Here is a 21,583-nt window from a genome sequence, read left to right on the forward strand (position 1 = left end):
TGCTTCTGAGTATAACCTAGGAGTTGTAAATGGGAGCTTGAGTGGAAACTGATGGTTCATTGTTTTCTGCTGTTTTTTATTACTTACTCAGATATCAGTAGTTTTATCAAACTGTTTGGAGAATAATATAAACTGAATTTGTCAGTGTAGTAGCACCTAAATTTTGGGGAATTAAGGATAGCTTAAAGGTATTTTCATGTTTTGCTTGCATAGAAAGGATGCATGGTTATTTTTGGTTTTGGAGTTTCAAGAAGTAGAGTTCTGGAGGAGAGAGAACTCAAAGGCTTTGTGTCTGGGTAAAATATTAACCCTTCTGCTTTAGACAGATGATGCTGCAGAGCTTTGGTTTTTTTCAGTAGCAGGAGATTAAATACAGCATAGCATTTTAAAAAATGGAAAAAAATGGCAAGTGCATTTTTTCAGACAGATTTATAACTTTCTTTTAAATAAAATGTTTTTTCTTCTGCTAATTCTTCAGAGCAATAATTTTCCACAGGCACATTTGGTAGAAGGAATATTTCACTTTGTTTATCTGATACCTTTCAGGTGACCAAGATTTTTCAGAAGAAGAAGAACTCTGTTACATACAGTTTTCGACAGTCCTTTTCCCTCTATGGAATGCAAGTTCTTCTCTTTGAGAACCAGTGTAAGTATTTCCTTTCTTTTTAGAGGACCATTTGGTTCAGAAATAAAACAAAAATTGTGTGAATGAAAGGGATGGACAGGACTTGATTCTGAGTTTAGGAATAAAATTGCTATGGACTTAACTTAGTTCTTAAGTTTAAAACAAGATGCTGTGAGTATATAAAACAGAGCTTTTTTATTGTAGTCAGAAGCCAAATCTCCCCCAAATGTGTTTGTGATTACTTGTAAAGAATAAAAGGATTGTCAAGAAACAAGCACATCTGTTGCTGAGTCAGTGGTACAGTTAGCTGGAACTGAGTGATAATAAATAATGACTCTTATAATGATATCTGTAATTCAAAGCACTATTAAATTTATTTTTCTGATTTATGGCTTAACTTTGCCTAGATAATGTAAACTACCTCAAATTTAAATCCAAAGCATAAACTTCCATTTTCTGACACCTTTTGTTTATGTCTTTTACAATCTGCATCAGTCCAATATTCTTTACTAAAATCCTGCTTCTAAGCCCAAATACACCATCAGTAGTGACAGCAGAGCAGAGTTGTTGGTGTGGTACATAGGGAGACAGCCTGACTGAATTCATGGTTTGTGGCCAAATCTTCATCCCCTGATAAATTGGGTCCAGCCCAGTGTGAGCTGCAGTAGTTCCTGTGCTTTTTGGAAGATTCTTAGTTTTGTCTTGTCCTTGAGAATGTTCTCCCTAAAAATCCATTGCTGTTACTGAGTCAAAGCCTCTGGAGATTTCCAAGGGGAAGGTTTTGCAGAGCTCACAGCAGCTCTGTAGCCCACAGATTATTTCTGTGCTTACACATGCACTCTCTCTCTCTCTCGTGAATGCATTATGTGATAAAAAATTCGGTTTTGGAGGGGAAGGCCAAATGCATCTGTCCTGGATTCTACTAAAAATAGAAGGATCTCTGATGCCATGTGAAATAAAATGTATTTTAAAAATACAAGCATGCTAAGTAGAAACACTAATCAAATAAATTTTAAAATCTCTATAGTGAAACAAGAAGTAAAGGATTGGATTCCTCCCAGTAAACTGGAGGCATTTTAACTGAGGCATTTCAGGAGGGCTTCTGAGTTGAATTCACTGCAGTGAAACAGGGAACAGAGTGTACTCTAATATTGGTGCCTCTTAAGTAGGATGCACAATTTTCTGGTTGGGTAAGATAAGTATTTGTACCATTTGATTTGTAAAATTCAATATTCTTGGTCTCCCCTGTCCCCAGCAAGCTTTGGGCTGTTTTGGCCAGAGCCATCAATAACTCTGTGTGGAGCAGCTGTTCCTGGTTTCAAGGGAATAAGAGTCAGTGTTGCTAAAGCAGAAGCAACAAAAAAATTGGTTTGGCTGCTGGTGAGGTTGAACAAATGACTGGCACTGGTGATAGAAGAATTGACTTTTAATGATAGAAGTCAATTATGTTGAGGGATGGATGAGCTCCAAAAGGGAAAACAATGTCACATATCTCTAGTAAATAAATAGGCCAAAAGGGAAGTATATTTTCCATTTTCAGTCAAAATCACTAACAAAATATAGAGGGGGAGCAGATAACTTAGGAGAGAGTGTGACTGAAACCAAGAAATACTGATGTGAGGGTTTGCTGATATTTGATCAATACAGTGCAGAGAAGTACCTCTGGTAATAGAATCTGTGTGTTTGTTATATGGAAATTCCTTCATGGCTCGTATGTGGAGGCAGCCCTGGTGACTGTGGGGTTGCCAGGTTTCCTTGTGTTTTGTAAACATTTTTATTCTTTCCCCTGGAGTGATGCAGAGCTGTTTGCTCATTCCCTGTGCCAGTGTTCCCAACATCCCACCTGAGCCTGCCCAGCACTGGGACCCTTTGGCTGTTCTTTTGTGTGAGGTGTTGACAGCAAATCCCACAAACCTCCCAAATCCTTCCTCCCTCCTTCCCCACAGGACCATTTGAGCCTTGGAGCAATTGCTCCATTTTCAGTGAGGATAGTAAATGGATTTGCTTCACTTTTAGTTACAGCTTTGATCTGGGAGTTTAGGTACCCTAAAAAAGTCAAGCACATGCACTGGTCTCTCAATAGTTGAAGCCTGTTGAAACCTCATGGCTTTGAGGGAGGGGAGTGCTTCGCTTCATCTGCTGGCTCTTGAGGGAGGGAGGTTTTAGTACATGGGAGCCCTTGAGCTTGGGCTCAAATACTGAAGTAAATATTTGAGAGCTTTAGCAAACCAAGAGGGGAAGGCAGCTGAGTAAAAGAAAACATTGAGTTAAAATGCACACATTGAGGTTAGCTGACACCCCATTGCTCCAGGTCTGTGCTTCAAGCAAAGAGTGATTTTTTTCTACAGTGGTACATATTTTCATTATGAGTATCTTTCTGTAAATGAGCCTTCTGTCCCAGGAGATATTTTTGACCAGCTGTTAAAATTTCAGAGGTACACCTAGAAGAGTAGACAGTTTCCTGAAAAATGTGCCTTTTATTATTAAAAGACCATAATATGGGTCAAAAGAAGGGTGAAAAACCAAATCAGTCCTTTTACATTTTCAGTATGTGGTTTCATAGATACTTTTAACTTTATTTAAAAGGAAAAAATGGAAAGTAGGATGTACAGGGAACACAGTCTAATAGGAAATACTAAATCTGCACCTCTTTGTGTGTTTGTCTTCCTGCAAATGGTGAGTTAAAAGTAAACAAGAATTTGTAGCATTTGAAATGTCTTCAAGTAGCTTTTACACTAAGCAAAACTTTGGTCACAAGTGGGTAAGGTAGATCATGGGATCTGTTTCATGAAAGAAAAATTATCCCCTTAGCTTCTTGCTTTTTTTTTTTTCCTGCAGTTTTTCATATATATTATATGCTGTACCTTAAGGGTAGCAGCTACATAAAGATATCTCTCAATATTTGTTCAGTATTTGATTGTTGAGCTGTTCCAATGTACCTTAGAGATTTTTATTCTAATTTTGTGCTGTCAGAGTTTTATTTCTCTGGCTTTGTATCCTCTGTGGTAATATTAGTAAAAAGCTTTCAGTTTTGATGGGTATTTTTATTAAAAGAAAAGTAACTGTAATTATCAGAGCTTAGTTTTTCTTGTCTTTTTCTTCCAGATTATCCCAATGGCATTCGGCTCACGTCAGCTGTTCCAGGAGCAGATATCAAAGTACTCATAAATTTCAATGCACCAAATCCTCAGGACAGGAAGAAGTTTACAGATGATTTGAGGGAATCGATTGCAGAAGTTCAAGAAATGGAAAAGCACAGAATAGAGTGTAAGTACAAAGGTACATATAATAGAGCATTTTCCAGCTAATCAAAATAAGAAAATTCTGAATTTGTATACAACAATTAGAACTTCTTAAAAGTTAAGAATAATGTGGGTTTTTCTATGATTTTGCCTCGAGAAGGAGGAAAAAACAATAATGCCTTAAGCCCCAGATGACTTCATTGACTCCTATTTACTGCAGTGTAGCTGCAGTGGAATTTATCCTGGACAAATAACAATGGACAGAGCAGAGCTGGGTCTGTGATTTGTGGTATAAATTCCAGTAAGAAACTTTAGGGATAATTTGGACAGAGGAGAGCTAGGTCTGTGGTTTGTAGTATAAATTACAGCAAGAATTTTAGGGATAATGTGGACAGAGACCAGATGGAACTATGATTTGTACTATAAATTCCAGTAAGATTTTAGGGATAATTTGGACAGAGGACAGATGGATCTGTGATTTGAATCATAAATTAAAGCAAGAATTTTAGGGGTAATTTGCCTCACACTGAAGTTCCCAATGATGGCCCTTCCAATAAGCTTCATGGAAGCTTCATTTACATGTTGCAATTCCTGTAGTCAATGAGGAAGCCATGGTCCAAACTGATATATTTTGCTAGTAGCCCCATGAGTGTCCAAACATGAAATTTTATCCTGTTTTTCCAAAAGAGATCTTGATCCACATCCATCTCTTGGTAGGGATGCCTGGAGAGGCTGCCTGGAGCAAAGGCTGGGCAGAGTTAAAGGAATAGAGCAGGGATTTATTAAAAACCCTTCCAGGGATGCACCTTGGGCAGTGCAAGAGCCTGGCTGTGGTTACACCCAAGATGGACTCAAGAGTTACGAGTTTTCTCACTTTTAAAAGTTTTGTTCCATTTCCATCTTGGGGTTCATTGTCCAATTCCAGCTCCAGGTTCTGCAGTCCCACCCTCCCAGACTCTCTCCCCAGTTCGCCGCTGGTTGCACTTTTTGGGGCTGAAGCTGCAGCGTGTCCTTTTTTCTGGGGCTGGAAAAGGATTGTTGTGTCTCACTGAGCTGGGAGGAGAACTTGTAACACTTTATATGAAGTTCAGAGTTATACACTGAGGCATACAGAAAATATGGAAAGTATGAAAGCTAAATCTTAAGGCATCAGTAGAGGGTGTGTGTGGCTTCCACTCCCCTCCAGACCACAGTGATGTTGTCGGCGATGAACAGCAGTGTAAACATCCCCGTGTGTGTTGCAGCCGAGCTGGAGAAGCAGAAGGGGGTGGTGCGCCCCAGCATGTCGCAGTGCTCCAGCCTGAAGAAGGACTCCGGGAACGGGACGCTGCCCAGGGCGTGCCTGGATGACAGCTACGCCGGGGGCGAGGGGCTGAAGCGGAGCGCGCTCAGCTCCTCCCTGCGGGACCTGTCCGAAGCAGGTAAGCGCTGCCTCTCCTCCCTGGCTCTCTGCATGCACAGCTGCCTCCACCGTGCCCGCAGAGCCCGCCTCGCTCTGCGCGCCAGAAATAGCGCTCTTGGAATCTCACACTTCTAATAGCTCCTTCTCCCCACCCCACCCGGCCCGTGCTTAATTTCTGTTTGTTTTTTTACCCTTGTTTTCTGTTAAGCTGCCATTGTTTGAAAGCATTTAAGCTGTTGTAGGTTGCTGTAGAAACTTTTAAAGGACAGTGAAGACAGAGGAAAAATTGTAAGGTTTTAATCAAACGGAAGTGATTGACTTGTGCTAGCAATAATTCACTTAGTTTTTCTTGTTTTTTTTTTTTTTTTTCCATCTCCTTTGCTTTTTCCCCCTCATAGAGTAGGCCTAGAAAGGGAAGGAAAGCTCTCTGTGTATTCTGTGCTCAAGTGTACCTGTGTTACCACCTGGATGAATGAAATTGAGTGAAGCCCTACTAAATTCTGTCTAGAGCTGTGTAACTCAGTGTGTCCCTGATGCTCTTTTCTTGTTTTGTAACTCAGACACAGTTCCTAATTCCTGCAAAAAGAGGTTGTTGTGAAGTTCTCTTGACAATAGAACCAAAGAAGCCCTAGTGGACAAGAATGCTGATAACCCACAAAGCCACTGATGTGTCTTAAGTTTTATTAACTCATTAAAGACTGGAAAATAGTGGTGGTGTGAATTTTTACCCAAAGCAAGCCAGGGGAAATTGGGCATGCTTTTCTTTGATGATTTGCCTCACACCTGGCATAGCCATGTAACCTTACAGTGTTAAAGATTCTTGTCACTGACAAGAACTCTTTCTGAACACCACGTCCACTATTCATAAATGATTTCCAGGGATAGTAGCAGCTCTACTTTTTTTTTAATTATTTGGTTTTTAGTTCATAGGCTGTGTTGCATACTCTGCTTTGTTCTTTCAATTGCAGTGATGTGCAGCATAGTCTTAATTTCAATATTCTGTATATCTTTGGTAGTAGATGCTACTTACCTATTTCCTTTTCTTTTAACTAAGGAAGAGATTTTAGCTATGCTGCAATAAATAAAATTGTTGTGAACTGAAATGATAGCCTGTGTTTTGTGGGTATATGTATGTGCATACAAATATGTAGAGAGTGAGCTCTTTCAATTCTTTTCTTCTCTGTTTAGGCTTTCATACTCACATCTCCATGTGCTTCATTAAAAAGACTTAGGCCCTTGATCCAAAATCAGGCTGAAGTTGAATATTGGTGCTTGCTTGGCTCCAGTGGATTTTAGATCAAGCCCTAGTCTTCACCACTCTTATCTCAGATTTGAGGATACTTCATCATCCTTTTCTGTTGTTTTGGTTTTGTTTCATTAGAACGAGAACTACCATATTGTTAATATGTGAGTTCAGTGGGTATCTGTACCCCTAAATGTGATTTCTGATTATTTTTTTCATTCCATCAGAATTACTCATCTCTCTCTTTCAAACACTGCCATATATTTGAATTCATATTATGGGTTTAATTCAACAAACCAGCATTTATAATCACAGACATATTTCACAGGGCATGCCTACAACTGGCATGCTTATTACTGAAAATAACCTTTATCCATGACAAAAAGTAGAAATCACTCACAAACTGCAGGGTTTATCAATGACTTTGTTAAACCCAACTAAACTTAATTTTAACTTGAAATAGCTGAGAATTATGGAGAGCTTCTGTTTGGTCTTGTGCAGTGCAACTGACTTGAGAAATTACCAGCCTGTTATTTGCTTTGTTACTTGGTAGAGTGCCTTCAGGGATATGATCCATATCTTTCCTGCCTTCTCTTGGGGAATAGCTTGCATGTGAGACATTTTATTTTTAATGTGGGAGAGGTGATCCATAGAAAAGCAAAGAAATCTCTCTCAATTAGGAAGATACTGCACCCCAGTGATTATCCCATATTAAATTGCTTCTCTGAAATAGGACTGAGTTAGGTTGCTTCAAATCCTTTTGTGGATGAAACACAGGATCAACAAAGAAGAGGAGCAGGAGTGTGTGGGCCCGTAGGAAACTGGATTTTTGGAGAGATCCTTTCTACATTTAATCAGAAATAAATCTAACAAACATGAGAAAATGCCCTGGTTGCATTATTTATGCAGGAAGGCAGGTAAATGTCCAATGAACACTGCAAACCCAAAATTTTAGCTGTATATTCAGTGAAGGGAAATGTGACTGAACAGCATTTGGCTGCCCAGGTACATGACAGAACCATTTAGGAAAACAATCCATTGCTGTCCCCCAGACATCCCAGTAAATGGAGGCTGTGGAAAGTGACTTTGAATTTCTCTGAGTGAGGATTCAGAAGCTTCTGAGATCTAACAAATGCTGCCACCCTGACTGATTCTGCTTCCTAAGCTGTAAATGCACAGAAGAGCAGGATTTGTGCGTCAGGAATCCTTTCCTGAGGGTGGATCCATGCCTTTGCCACACCAGCTCAGCTCCCAGCTGTGGAAAGGGTGTGCTGAGGGTCTCTTCATCTGAGAGATGCTGTTGTTCCTGGGGAATTGGCAGTTCTTCCCGTGGAAAGTAAAATAGAATGTGGCATCCAAGTGATCTGTAATGCAAATAGGTAAAAAATATTTAGGGCTTGCTTTTTCTCTAAAGAGAAATGTATCATTTTATTGCACATTCTTGAGCTATAGTCAAGAAAGAGCTGAATTTATTTGTTCCAGACTTGTAAATTCTTAATTTATATGAAAATATTAGAAGCCAGACAAATTTTAATGCATCTAAAGCTGAGTTTTATGAGTTTACAGAAAGATGGTAAGACTGTGATGTCCCTTCATGGCCACTGTTCCACAGAAAGAATAATTTGGTCACTAAAGGAGAGCAGGAAGGATTGGTCTGGTGTTTCCCATTCTGTTTCTCTCCCACTTTTCTGGACTGATTTTAGGTTCTTTAATTTGAATTCCTGCTACTTTGAGGTGCTGGGGGACCCAGTGCTTTTACATTGAGTTTGCAGTGGAATTCAAACTTTATTCCCACATCCCTAAACTGTAAGGTGGGAATAATATTTACACACTGAACTGGTTTAAAAATTACAGTTTTCTTGTTTGCCCCAGTATTCCACAACTGGCACAGCCAGGTAGTACTGCCCAAGTGAGGGTGGTACAGTGGTTCCTGTTACTGGGAGCTGGGCTTGTCTAAAACAGCCACAGACCAAAAAAGCTTCAAAAGCAAACCAAAACAAAAAGTATTTCCAGGATTAAAATAATTCTGTTTCAATGTGAGATCTTAAGACTGTACCTGTTTCACACAGAAAACAAGATGAAAATGTGAAGGTAACAAAGAGTCTTTCCCTCCCCAAAAGTGGTCTCTTTAATGACTCGAGAGAGTTATATAATTAAAACATTTTTCCAAACTTTTATCCCCAAGACACACAAAGCTAGATCATAATAAGTGTTTAGTTATCAATTACCTCACTGGCCCAGAAGAGTCTCAAGAACTACAGAGCAGCAATAGGAAATGTTTCCCATGTACTGAGCTGATCTGCAGCCTGAGCTGTGAGATCACCACACATCCTGTGATGTGTCCTGCCCACATCCATTCTGCAAGGTGCAATGGCTTTTATTAATGAAACTAAATTTTCTTTTGGCATGTTCATGTATGTAAAAATCTTGTAATCACTTCATATTTCTACTATAAATTTGAAATATCCTTAGCTCCATATAATGCATGTTCATATATGGGTCGTACACTTGTGTAAGTTAAAGATATTTCTTACAAGGAATATTCATATCTAAGAGATAAGGTTAAATTAATTGAAATTTAATTTTATTAAATAAATTAAAGCTTGCTCTAGCAGCCTTAAAAAATTAAAGTAAGCATAATATATTAAGCAAAACTAATCTTCAGAATTGATAAGTGCCACCTTGCTTTATACCACAACTGCTAATTATCCTGCCAGTACATGCTTAGATGCAATTCTAGTTGAGAGTAACCATTTCCCTGAGATGCATGTGAAGGCTGGAGCTCAAGGGCGGCATTTCTGGGATGGGATGCCATCCCAAAGACCAGGAAACAGTCTGGAATAAACTCACATTGGCAGCGGGAATGCTCCAGGGGTTTTACTGAGTAGCCTTCCCATCACACTGCATGTCAGCACAGAATTTGGTTCAGTTTGTTTTTAAGAAAATGAATGAAGCCTCTGTACAGCAATGGTGCCTATCTGAGGGAAATTACAGGCATTTTAAGTAGGATTTTTCTGTTTGTTCTTGGCTTTGCAAGTACTACTTTGCCCTGAAGTTATTCTGAGCAAAATTCCATCTGTCGCTCTCTGTCCGTATTTACTGTGTCCATGGTTATTTGATCAGACTGTGACTCCTGCCATATGCAAAAGGCATTGGATTGTTGTGTTTCCCTTCATTTTTGGCCACATTTAATGCCCCGTGTCAGCTCTCAGTCTTATTTGCAAGCCTGACTGCTAAGTTCCGAGGTGGCTGCCGCAGTGTGTTTGCATCAGCAAGCAAGAGTGGTTGGAGTGTTAATCAGTACTAATCCTGTTATCAGAGCAGAAAAATATCAAAGCCTGACTAGGAGTCAAAATAAGGGATTATCAAGCCCAGTTTTTCTTGGGGGGCTTGTAAGATAGCACAGCTCTGGTTTGGCTGTAGATGAAGTAGAGAGCTTTTGACAAAGAGCCTATCCAGGGGAATTGTTCCAAATTCCAAATTTTACAAGTCAAACACAACACCTTGACCATAGACGCCTTCCCCTCAATTTAATGTCACTGCAGAGGGGTTTGTACTGGGGAGCAACTCTTTATAAGAGGGAAAAATGTTCCAGTAGCCTGGGACTGTAGCTCTTAAGAGAAACTTGTCCTGTGACCAGCTCAATGTTATGCTTATGAATCCAGCAGGTGGTAGTTTTTGATCATACTGATCCTTTGGGTATTCTGAGTTTTCTTGTGAGCAGTTCCAGTGCTCCCTAGTTCTTATCCCAGGTGCTTTTGGGGTGCCTCTGATGAGGGTACGTCATTCAGTGATGCTGAAATCCTCACATTCTCCCCCAAAACCACCTCTCAGAGTAGAAGATTCTGAAGGCAGCAATGTGCCAATGCAGGGTGGAGATTTGTCTTTGATATTTGGCCTTGCAGGAAAGCAAGGAGAGAGGCTGAGAAAGCTTTGGTTTCTAGAGCCCTGCAGATTTTAGGGAAGCTCTGAGCACCTGAGGGCTCCTCAAAGCTCAGCTTTGTTTCTATACCCTGTCAGGAAAGTATTCTGAAACTTCGCAAAACAAAGCTCCACAAGCTATCCTATAATAATCTCTATTTCCACTCCAGCCAGATTTTCTCTGCTGTGAAGTGACAAAGAAAATCTGGGATCCTGTGTCCTAAACAGCCACTGAGGTGTTCTGGCACTTTAGGCAAAGAGTCTGGAGTTTCACCTGTGGGTTTAGGCAAATATCTTTGCAATTTGAGACTATTGGAGTACAAATCCAACATGCTTAAAGATAAAGCACTGCACAGCTAAACAAACAAAATCTAACCATAATGTCAAGACAGATTCCAGATTTACCAATCAAAAATTAAGTTTAGTTTTTTTTAAACCACATGAAAGAAGATTGTATGAAATCCACTGAGGTTCAAAGCTGAAATTGAAATTATAAAATCGATGAAATGATAAAACTGGTATCACTGAAGTGATAAAAACAATGAAGTGATAAAATTGATGAAGTGATAAAACCGATGAAGTGATAAAACAAATGAAGTGATAAAACTGATGCCCCTCACAGTGCTCCACACTGAAGTTCAGAGTATTTCAGCATTAAATTTTGCCTTTAAGTTAATGCCACAAGTACATCTCAATGTTTAAAGAAAACAAAAACCTTCATGGCCGATTAAAACCCTTTAAAATCATTGCTGCTCAGCATCACAACCACAGCACTAAACCTGCTCAGAACACACGCACTTCAAGAATTGTGCAAATCTACAAAAACCCACCCCCCCGCTCCAGTCGATTCCCAGCAACGACAACGACCACTACTCTCCAAATTCCCACTGAGCCCCTGAAAGCCCAGGCAGGTGCAGGGAGGTGCTGTCCCTGCTGGCCCTAGAGCTGTGGGGTTGTGTGGCCGGCGTGGGCGCCGTCGTGTCGCAGTCTCTAATCTCTGCTGTTGCATGTCCTGGGCAGGCAAGCGTGGGCGACGCAGCAGTGCAGGATCGCTAGACAGCAATATGGAAGTAAGTAGGAAGTTCCCGATGTCTAGCTGGATGTGATGATGTGCATTTCAAACCTTTCTTTTATATACATACATATTTTTTTGCTCTTTTTTCTTCTAACATATATATATATATATATATATATAACCTGCCTGCCACGAATAAAATGCATGCCTAGGCTACTCACTCTGTATTCTTCCAGCTTACAAAGCACTGACAGCTTGTTTTAGAGCAATGCCATTTTTGGTTTGAGCTAACCTTGTTCCCTTTGTTCCTGCAAGCATGGTTAAATGGATATGATGTGTCCTTTTGCCACCATTTCAGTCTGGTCCCAGCTTAAAAGCTCACTTGCTCTTTGTTACCAAGTACACTGTTTTTGCTGTCTGATATTTAGCTACAACTATTGACTGTCATGCTCAACCATCCCCATTGCTTATTTTCGAGTTCAATTGCTAAATGTATGCAGTCATGACACCATGGAATTGCACAGATAGGGCATGGGAGGATAAAAAAATTATTCAGATAGGTGAATTCAATGTGGATTTCATGAGATTTCATTCATCTTCAAACCATTTATATATACTGTTCATGTCTCTGAATTCAGCTTGCAGATTTTTTCTTTTTTTTCTCTTTTTTTTTTTCTTTTTTATTTTATTTTATGTTTGCTTTAGGTAGATTGCAGTTTAAATCTAGCACACTTTGCCTAAGTACTGTTGTACCCCATGAGTCTTTAAAAATAGAACTTCCAGCAACTAAATTTCAGTCTAAATAACAGAGAATATTGGACCACAGGTCAGAATAATATAAGCATATAGAAATCTTAGTGGCAAAAATGGTACGGTTCCATTTAACACAAAATGCAGAACTAGGCCTAAGAAGCAGCACTGTCATGTATAGTAGTGGAAAACTACTATAAATAAAGATTTAAATACCATTTTAAAATCTGAACTGTAACTGCAGTATTTGCTGCTGTATGTTCAACTATTTAGGCTGAATTTAATGTAGCTTTATTTTTTTAGCGTGTGTGGTAGAAAAGCAACTACGGTATTTTTTGCAGTATTTAAAAATGTATTTTGCCTTTAAAAACACACTCGTAGGTCTTGTATCATATGTTATTCTTCCGTGACATTTTTTTAAATTCAAAGTCATATCTTTTGATGTCAAAGTACTGAGAGAAAATCACTCAGTGCTTGACATCCCCCAAGAAGGGCACGAGTGCCCCATTGGCAACTTAGGGAAGGAAGGTGGAGATAAAATTTTCTCTAGAGCTCTTTAACATACTCCACCCATGCAAACCCTAAAGGAGGAGTTTGTGGGTCAGTGCAAACTTTTTTTTAATTTTTTTTTTTCTTTTTTTTTTTTCCTTTTTGAACATTTCAAGATTTTTTTTTTAATTTTTATTTTCTATTAATTTCTTTTTAGGGGTCCATCATTAGCAGTCCTCACATGCGCCGAAGAGCTACATCAACCCGAGAGTGTCCATCTCGCCCTCACCAGACTATGCCCAACTCCTCCTCCCTCCTAGGGTCCCTGTTCGGTAGCAAGAGGGGCAAGGCCCCGTCCCAGAGCCAGAGCCACGCGGCCCCGCAGCCCCCGCACCACGCCGAGGGCGCGGCGGCGCCTCTGCACCCGCACCACGGCCCCTACTGCCACCAGAACCCGCCGCCCTACCACCACCACCACCACTACCACCCGCCCCCGCACCCGCACCCGCACCCGTACCACCAGCACGGCCACGGCCACGGCCCCTTCCTGCCGCACGGCCACGGCCCGCACCACTCGCACCACCACGGGCCGCCCCCGCCGCCCGCCGCCAGCGCCAAGCCCAAGCACAGCGGCATCAGCACCATAGTCTAGGCCCAAAGGCCTCCTCGTGACTCTAGTTTTGAACCAGGCACTTGCAGGAAGCAACACACCACACCCTTAGGCCGTCCATGAGCTTCGAGGCTCGCCGGTACTAAATAAAAGCGTTCCGGTTAGCCCAGGCCGTCCTGGTTTTACTGGAATGACGCTCACCACCATCCGGTTAGGTCATATTTCCAAACTTGCCTTGAAAACGTGCTGCTTGCTGAATCTGAGGAAAGCTACCTTTTACACCCAACCCCTGGACAGTTTTACACGCATACTGAAAAGTTAGCCTATGGGGAGAAAAAAAATGGGAAAAAAAGTGAGACAGAACCAAGTGTTGCATTCTTGCTCTTTTATTCTCAATGGGCAAAAAAAAAAAAATAAGTAGACCTGATATGGTTGATGAAAGTACGTAAGTAAACTTTATATAATATAAATATATACATATAAATATATATATATACTGTATAGTTAACATTTGTGCTTGGAAAGAAATTTTTTCAGTCCACAAAACTAGCAATATAGACTTTACAAGGAATTCCACTTACTTGATAGGACAGTATAATAGATGAATAGTATATGGAAGAGTAGACCAAAAACATTAAACGTTAGAAACCAATTTCAAACATTTCAATATTTTCATCACGAGTCCCCCGGACTTGTTAAGATTTCTAAGCAATCATTACTAAATGTGCCAAGTAACATAGCATTTAAATGTTGTAGTCCAATACTGCTTTGTATAAATCCTTATTTTATTAACACGATGATATCATACGTAATCAGTATTAGAGCTGCTCTGCTATTTCAGGTAAGCAAACTCGTTAGGATGCAGTAATTATTCCGTAGCAATGGAGGGTGCCCACTTACCAGGGGCCGCCTCCAAGCATTTGTCACACAAGTTTCTTAGACACTTTAAAGGCTGTGATAACTGTGAATTTACATGATCCACATTTCTTTTGTAAGCATATGGATTGAACGAGCACACGGGAAGAGTTCCGCCAGGTGCATGTAAGCACTGCAAAAACATTCATCTCAAACATGAAAATGGCAAACTTCCATCCTTCTCAGCTACTTTGGTTCCTGTTCACCATAATTTCTCATTTCTACCCCCAACGAAGCTGAATTCTAGTCCAGAGTGTTTCCAGTGGAAGTGCTCTAAAACTTGAAGGTTTGTTTTAGAATTTAGTATAGGGGTTTTTTTATATATATATATATATATTAAAAAGAAAAAAATCTGTAATTCCATGTAGCCATGTGCTAGCAACGAAGTGGCTTTACCATTTTTACTCATCACATTTGTTAGTTCGAAGCACCCAGCACTCAGCAGGCTGAGTTTATGCTCAAACCCTCCCTTCCATAGTCCAGTTAGTTGCAAGACATCACATAAAAATAGGCTGTGCTGTTGTTGCTTATGTGTTGTAACCAAACCATTTGCAAATTTCTCTACAATTTGTATCCCAAAATGCTGTACAAAGTTATCCATGGCGCCTACTTTGTAGTTTCAGCACTTTGAGCCACTGCAAGGACTTAACACCTAAACAGTAGAGACAAAGGAATCACAACTGCAAAACTGTACCAGCCTAAAAGCAAACCTTGAAGAGGATGAGCAAAAAGTTCCAGTAAGAGATGGGTAAAAGTAATAACAGCTCCAACCAGTCGGGTTTCTGTGTAACAGTAATAACAGCATCCCAAATTAGGGGGGCATGGGAGCAACAGAGTGACTTGTCACGTTGGCTTGCTCATCTAGCGTGGGGAGGATGGGAGAGGTTCAGTCATTTTTTCCCTTTCATACCATGGATACCACAATACCAGCAAAACTGCAAACTGAGCACTTTGTTCACCTCCACAGAGAGCAAATACAGCAATCTAGAGTTTAGCCTTTTGTTTCCAGCAGTCCACGTTTGTTTCACACATGTGCAATATGTTTTCCCCTTCTGCTCCTTCTCCTCGGAATGATCTCCATAAAAAGAAAACAAGTGATTATTATTTTCCTGTATCACTCACTCTGTTCTAAATTCTGCGGCTTGGCTTAAGAGGGCTCGCCCGGGTCCCCTGAGGCTCTGTTCCTTGCAGTTTAAAAAATATATACTGTTCTTATAAGGGAAAGTAGAACTGTCTGCATGTCATCTAATGTTATTAGTGTGAGGCTACACTCTACATATTGTATAATTGCAAAATATATCAGTGTTACTGTTGATATTAGTTGAAGTAAAGTGATAACATATTTCAATATGTAGACTTTTCTTCCTACATCTGTACCAATAGTAGAGTCTAACTGTAATTTATAGGTTGTTCCAGAAAAGATAAAGAACCATTTAGGTGCAAACATCTCTCAGAAACCGCATCTTTTAATTAAAGCAGAGGTGAGAAAGATCCTCTTCACTGGGTGACAATCTGTACTTGTTTCAGATGCAGAGGCATAATGAAAGTAAAATTCTGTATTGTGGAATAAAGGCAGAAGATGCAGTAGCAGTGGAGAGGAAAATCTGACTCACTGTGTTGATTAACACTGAAGTTGTTCAATCTCCCAGATCCGCATTTGCTTTATGTTGAAAAAACCCTTTCATTCATTTAAATTAGAGTTACATATAAATATTCTGTACTTAAACCGTAAGCCACAGTTTAATGCCTGACCACTGATTTTCCATGTGCAATCAATGTATTTGTGAACCAAAGTGTTGAGGAGATGTCACAAACGTGCATGCACAGAAACATTTCCACATGGTTCCATGGACACTGGGGAGGAGGCTGAGCCTGCCCTGGGTGTGGGGCAGTGTGAAGTCACAGATTTGATGTGGGGGTTGTGAAATCACAGATTATTTGGAGGCTGGTTAGAAACCAAAACTGGTCACGGGAGAGCACAGGATTTGGAAATTCTGTTTTTTCAAGCCAAGGAGGAGAAACAGTGGACTTGACTTTTTCCTAATTTTGTTCTGTTTTGTTTCTTAGACTGTGTGTTTCTGTGTACCCCAACCAAACGTGTCTTGGTGTCAGCACAAGTCTCCAGACATTTGCTGCTTGTTTAGGGTTGCAGTAAAACCTCTCTGACTCTGTCCTTGATCAACAGTTGCTTAGAGCAGTGTGGGTCATGCCTAGAATAGGAGAATTCCAGTACTTAACACAGTGTGGGATTAAGAAAATGAATTAAAATGAATTCTTCAGCCTGCAGGCAGGAGTAGAATGGAGAGGGTTTTTTTCTCAGATGCCATTGCCAATTACAAACTGGTACAGAAGTGCATGAAGTGACTGTGGTTCTCTCTTCCCATAAGCAATGTGGCAAAGCAGTAATGCTGATTTGAACAAATGAAAGGGAAATGTAAAGAATGAAGGTGTGGCAAAAACAAATCTTTTCTGGGACAACAATCAAATATATATTTGGGGGTTTTTATTATTTTAAGTTAAAAATGAAATGCAAAACAATGTAAAAACCAAAAAATCAAAGTTCATCCTAATATAATGTGCGTCTTGTATTGCTAAAAAAAGAAAAAGTCTAACATACAGTGTAGAATGATTTTCCCATCATGTACTGCATGCAGCAGAAGCCTCTTGTTTCTTGATAAAATGAGCTGAAAGACAGTCAGCAGATATTTAAACACTGAATCTCTAGATGTTGACTTGCTGTTCCATATGAAGCTGTGTGTTTTCTGCAGTTAAGCATGCATTTTGCTGTTCCCTTGTAAAATACCATCGCACTTCTTGCCTGCAAAATGGATTCTCGTGTATATATTTCAAAGAAAAGTGGAACCAATAACAAGATTCAATTTGGAAAAGAGAAAAGGGGGTGGTGAAAATGGGACCAGTCGGGGGAATGGAGAATTCTCTAAATTGTACATAGTGTGTAAATTAGCATTACTATAAGTCTGCAGTCACTTTGAGGTTGCCTATCTCCTGCTAGGAACTTAAATCAGCTTTGAGTTGTATTAAAGTGTTAGAATTAGGTCTTGAATGCAGACTGTTAAAGACTTCAAAAATCATTATGCTTACAAGAAGCTTCTGTTCTGGGGAGGCTTGAGACCCCTTTTGTAACTCTGGGGAAGAAAGGAGTGCTTTCATTTTAATATGCATTCTGTTTGTAAGTAGTAACAGACCCTATTGATGTAAAACTATAACTGTGATCATGTGGAGAAATCAAATAAATCATTTAAAACTCTTTGTTTCTCATTTTGTGCAATCCCAGAGCTTCAACTCTTCATATTTGAAATGAAGGAAATTCCTTCCAATGATCTCCTGGCCCCTCTGAGGCATAGGGATTTCTGCTGCTCACTTCAGAGGGGCCAGGAACTGAAGATCAGGTGGTGGAGCTGGTGAGTGGAGTCTGTGACTTCTCACTCAGCTTGTATTGGTGTGGTGGTGCTGTAATAAATTCAGTTCTAGAGTCACTAAAGAGCAATGGGTCCAACAGCCAGGTGTGCAGACAGGGACACACTGAATCCAACAGAGAGGAAGGCAGTGACTAGCACCCAGATGTGCAGGCAGGGAGACAGTGACTCCAGCAGCCAGATGTGCAGACAGGCAGTAACTTCAGCAGCCAGATGTGCAGACAGGGAGACACTGAATCCAACACCCAGATGTGCAGACAGGGAGACGGTGGCTCCAGCAGCCAGGTGTGCAGACAGACAGGAAGGCAGTGCAGAGGCCCTGGTGGACAATTGCCAAACCCCTTGATCCCTGGCCAGTGCTGACACTTTGAGACCTTCTGGCCCAGGAGCTGTGTGTCCAGCTGACCCCAGGTGGCCTCAGGAGCTCCTGTCCAGGGCACCTGCCCTGCCTGGGGAGGGCCCCATTAGTCCTTGCCAGGGCCAAGTGCTGGGCTGCTCAGTGGAACCCCCCAGGAGCTGGCAGTGCCTCTGTGCCCACGGGCAGGGAGCCCTGGACCCCTCAGCCACTACTGAGTAAGTACTGCCCAGTTACTCCTTGTCCTGTCTGTTTGTTGTGTGTCTCAGTTTCCAGCCAGAAGGATCCTTTGCCACACGTGGCCTTCCCAGTATTTGAACTGCATCCTGAAGTTAGACTTTGGTAATCACCTGTGGGATAATCATTGTGTTCTCACCCTTGTGCATTTCCAGCGTGCCCAGGGGATTGTAGTGTGTCTGTAAAAGCCTGGCCAAGCTAATACTCAACTGTCAATTAAACTAAATACTGTGCTTGCTTCTGTTTTCTATGAATTTTAGGAGATCGTTGAATTATTTTCTGGGATTAGTCAATTCTGGCCTCTTTCTAGAGAGCTGTTAATTTCAGGATGTGCATCTTCATCAGTTGCTTATTTTTGATAGGTAAGTACCCACTGACATCATCCTCTGTGCCACCTTGAGCTGCAGTACCCTTTAGAAGGTGGCCAGTGCCTCTGTACCATAGAAACGTCCTCTAGTGGAAGGAGAAGATTTTGCAGAGCTGTTCTTCACTGATACTTCTATTCCCAGTTTAAAAACTGGGATTGTAGAATTTTAATATATTTTGAGAAGACAAGAGGTCTGCACGTGGCAGTGCACACACAGATTGCAGGAATGAGTTGTCACGCAATAAACAACTTTTCAAGCTCTTCTAGATAGCAACTTTTTAACAGCAGGTTCTTTTTCAAGGAGTTTTTGTATTTTTAAATTTGAAATAAAGAAATGCAAGATTAAAAGGGTGGAAAAACAAAGAACTTTAAATGTTTTGTCTGTATCTTTCTTCAGATTTTTGTTGACTTAACAATCAATGAATTCTACTTAACTTTAGTTGGCCTTAATGATTGATTTTCATTCAGAGTTTCATAAAAGCAGGTATAGTATTTCAGCATATATTTATTTTATTTTAATAGTTGTGCAGTGTTTTATTCAACTTCCCCCTGTGTTACAGCTGCATTGAATACACCTTTTCCAAAGGAATCTTTCTGGATTTTTACCCTTCTTAGTGATTTTTGCTGCTGTATTTTGGTAACATAAAATTCCTGGAAGAGAACATAGCACAACCAAGCTAATAGAAATATTTAAACCACACAAATTTTTCATTTTAGGTGCATCTTTTAATAGGCCACCTTTCTGTTTCCCATTATTGCAAGAATTAAAGCCAAATCATGTATTACTCAGCAAAACTAAATAAACTGCAGGATGAGGCTGGTCATGAAAGTTAGGAAAGCTTGAATTAATATTTCTGCTGGAAGTATTTCCTCAGCTAAGCAAGATTTAAATGAAAGTTGTGTGGGTGATGCTGACTGGCAGCCATCACTTTTTTCAAATGTTTAGATTTATTATTTTTTGCCATGTGAATAAATGCATGCTTTTAGGAATAAAATGAAAAAAAAAAATCTCTTTTATTTAGCATTTCTGCAATAACTGAGATGTGAAATTAGCAGCGTGGTTCATGAGACACAGCAGCTGAAAGCATCCACAGGAGCACACAATTCATCAGCTCTGCTGGGAAATGACACCACTGGAGCTTTCATTTATTTTTCATGCTTGGACACAGTGCTTTAGACAGGTCTGTGTAATGAGCAAACCAAAAATAATCTGTCTTTAATAAGATGATCAAAAGGGAATTCATTCCAAGGCAAATGAAATGTTAGGAGTGCATGATGGAAATGTCTTCTCAGCTCTGCTAGAACACAATACCTCGTTTCTGAGAGGAAATGGGCCCTGGGTTTGTGTCCAGGGAAGTGGGAAAAGCAGGGACTGTGCAGGAGTTCTGGTACTCAGCAGTGGGGTAAGAGCGAACCAGGGCTGGGAATAAATTAATTTAATCATTGCCAGTCTGATTTTGTAGTGATTTTTTGCAGGAGCAGAGCTCAGCTGAGTGTGGGACCCTGCAGGAAGATGCCCACCCCTGTGAGCATCTTTCCCTTCCAGCAGCTCCCTGTGTGCTCTTGGCTGATTATTCCGTCGTTTTGCTGGCTGATACTCCTTTATGTCCATCTCCAAGAAGAAAGAACACTTTTATTTAATGATTCATCCTGTATATTGTCCTTGACATCCTTAGGTTAGTCTCATGTCTCGGCTTCTGCCTCAACCCTTACACCAGGCTCTAAAAAGTGACTGCTGTAATTAAAAATAACATAAAAAAAAAAAAACCAAAAAACCAAAAACAAAAACAAAACCAACCAAACCCCAGAAAATCAACAAACCAAACACACCCCTGCAATCATCACAGTTTGAGATACTTCCATTGTCCTTCAACCCCTGAGTTTGGAAGAGCAGCAACCTTTTCCAGCCTAGTGACAAATGTGCTGAATATTCCAATTCAGACACTTTAAGAATCCCAGGTGTTTATAACCTGAATTTTCACAGCATTTTAGCAGGTTTTAAAAATGCCCTTGATTATGTGCTAACTCCTCTCCTATGCCAGCCTGTAAATTTTCAAAATCATTTGTATGAGGAAACTTTGGTTTTTCTCTTCCAATTTTTTTTTTTTCTACTAATGCAACATGCAGCTTTCTGGACTGTTGCAATACTCCATGACCCTGCTCAAACATTTGCATGCTGCCAGCACAGCTCCATGTAAAAGAACAAAAACATATATACCTGTCTATACATTAGTAGTGAACCACAGAGGATGTGTCCTGAACAATTTCTCTGACTGCAGAAATTTGAAATTACTTGGGAAAAAAGCTGGTGAAAAAGCACTGGCATTTTGGGTCATCTGTTTCTCAGATATGAAAGGGGAGAAACAGATGCCTCATTTGGGATGGAGCAAGTTATTGTATTAATAATTATTAATGAAATGTTCCAAGCTCATGGGAGCTCCTTCCTTCTCTCCAACATTAGAGTGTAATAAATTTTATTTTGGCAAAGAGGTTCTTGACCCATCTCCCCTCTGTGTTTATAAATAGTGCCAAGATGTGCTTTATCCAGTGACTGCAAGGTCTTTTTATAGCCACCCTTGTCCTCTCAGTCATCACTGCCACCTGTGTGTGACATAAAGCCAGCACTCTCCAGGCTGGCCTGCAGCTCTTGGGTGCAATCCCACAGCAACAGCTTCTTTCCTGCACTGAGTTCAGTTTACCCCTCCTCACTAAACCAGAAACTTGATTTCAGTACATTGTTGGGGCTATTTTCCTGTGCTTGAAAAATTCAATCTTATTTGGCTGTTAAAAAAAAAAAAAATCTATATATATATATAGATATATAAACACTTCAAAGCATGAGGCAATTTTAATCTAACATGGCAGAGCTGATGGAAAATTTCCCTGCAAGTGCCATCTGACGTTGTGAGGAATCCCTTTCACTGACAGAATGTATCTTTATTTTTTTCAGGTGGTCTCTTAGATGGCCACAGTCC

The 21,583-nt window shown here is 40.4% G+C and overlaps 2 protein-coding genes across 15 annotated transcripts in view; one reads left to right on the forward strand and one right to left on the reverse strand.

The window, feature by feature from the left end:
- Positions 1-13,626, forward strand: part of IQSEC1 (IQ motif and Sec7 domain ArfGEF 1) — a 261,481-nt gene extending 247,855 nt beyond the window's left edge. For 7 of the 14 annotated variants that reach the window (XM_079317383.1, XM_079317384.1, XM_079317375.1 and 4 more), the window contains 4 exons: positions 547-646; positions 3,731-3,892; positions 5,112-5,288; positions 12,905-13,626. In XM_079317383.1, coding sequence (XP_079173509.1) covers positions 547-646; positions 3,731-3,892; positions 5,112-5,288; positions 12,905-12,918 — 453 coding nt within the window. In that variant the 3' untranslated portion in view covers positions 12,919-13,626. Of the gene's footprint in view, positions 1-546; positions 647-3,730; positions 3,893-5,111; positions 5,289-11,453; positions 11,504-12,904 lie in introns of all 14 variants that reach the window. The other 7 variants (XM_079317372.1, XM_079317378.1, XM_079317382.1 and 4 more) reach the window with 2 other exon arrangements.
- Positions 1-21,583, reverse strand: part of LOC306807311 (uncharacterized protein) — a 1,031,843-nt gene that overhangs the window by 875,346 nt on the left and 134,914 nt on the right. The gene's annotated exons all lie outside the window — the stretch shown is intronic.

Source organism: Erithacus rubecula, assembly GCF_903797595.1.
Source record: "Erithacus rubecula genome assembly, chromosome: 13".
NCBI classification, from domain to species: Eukaryota; Metazoa; Chordata; class Aves; order Passeriformes; family Muscicapidae; genus Erithacus; species Erithacus rubecula.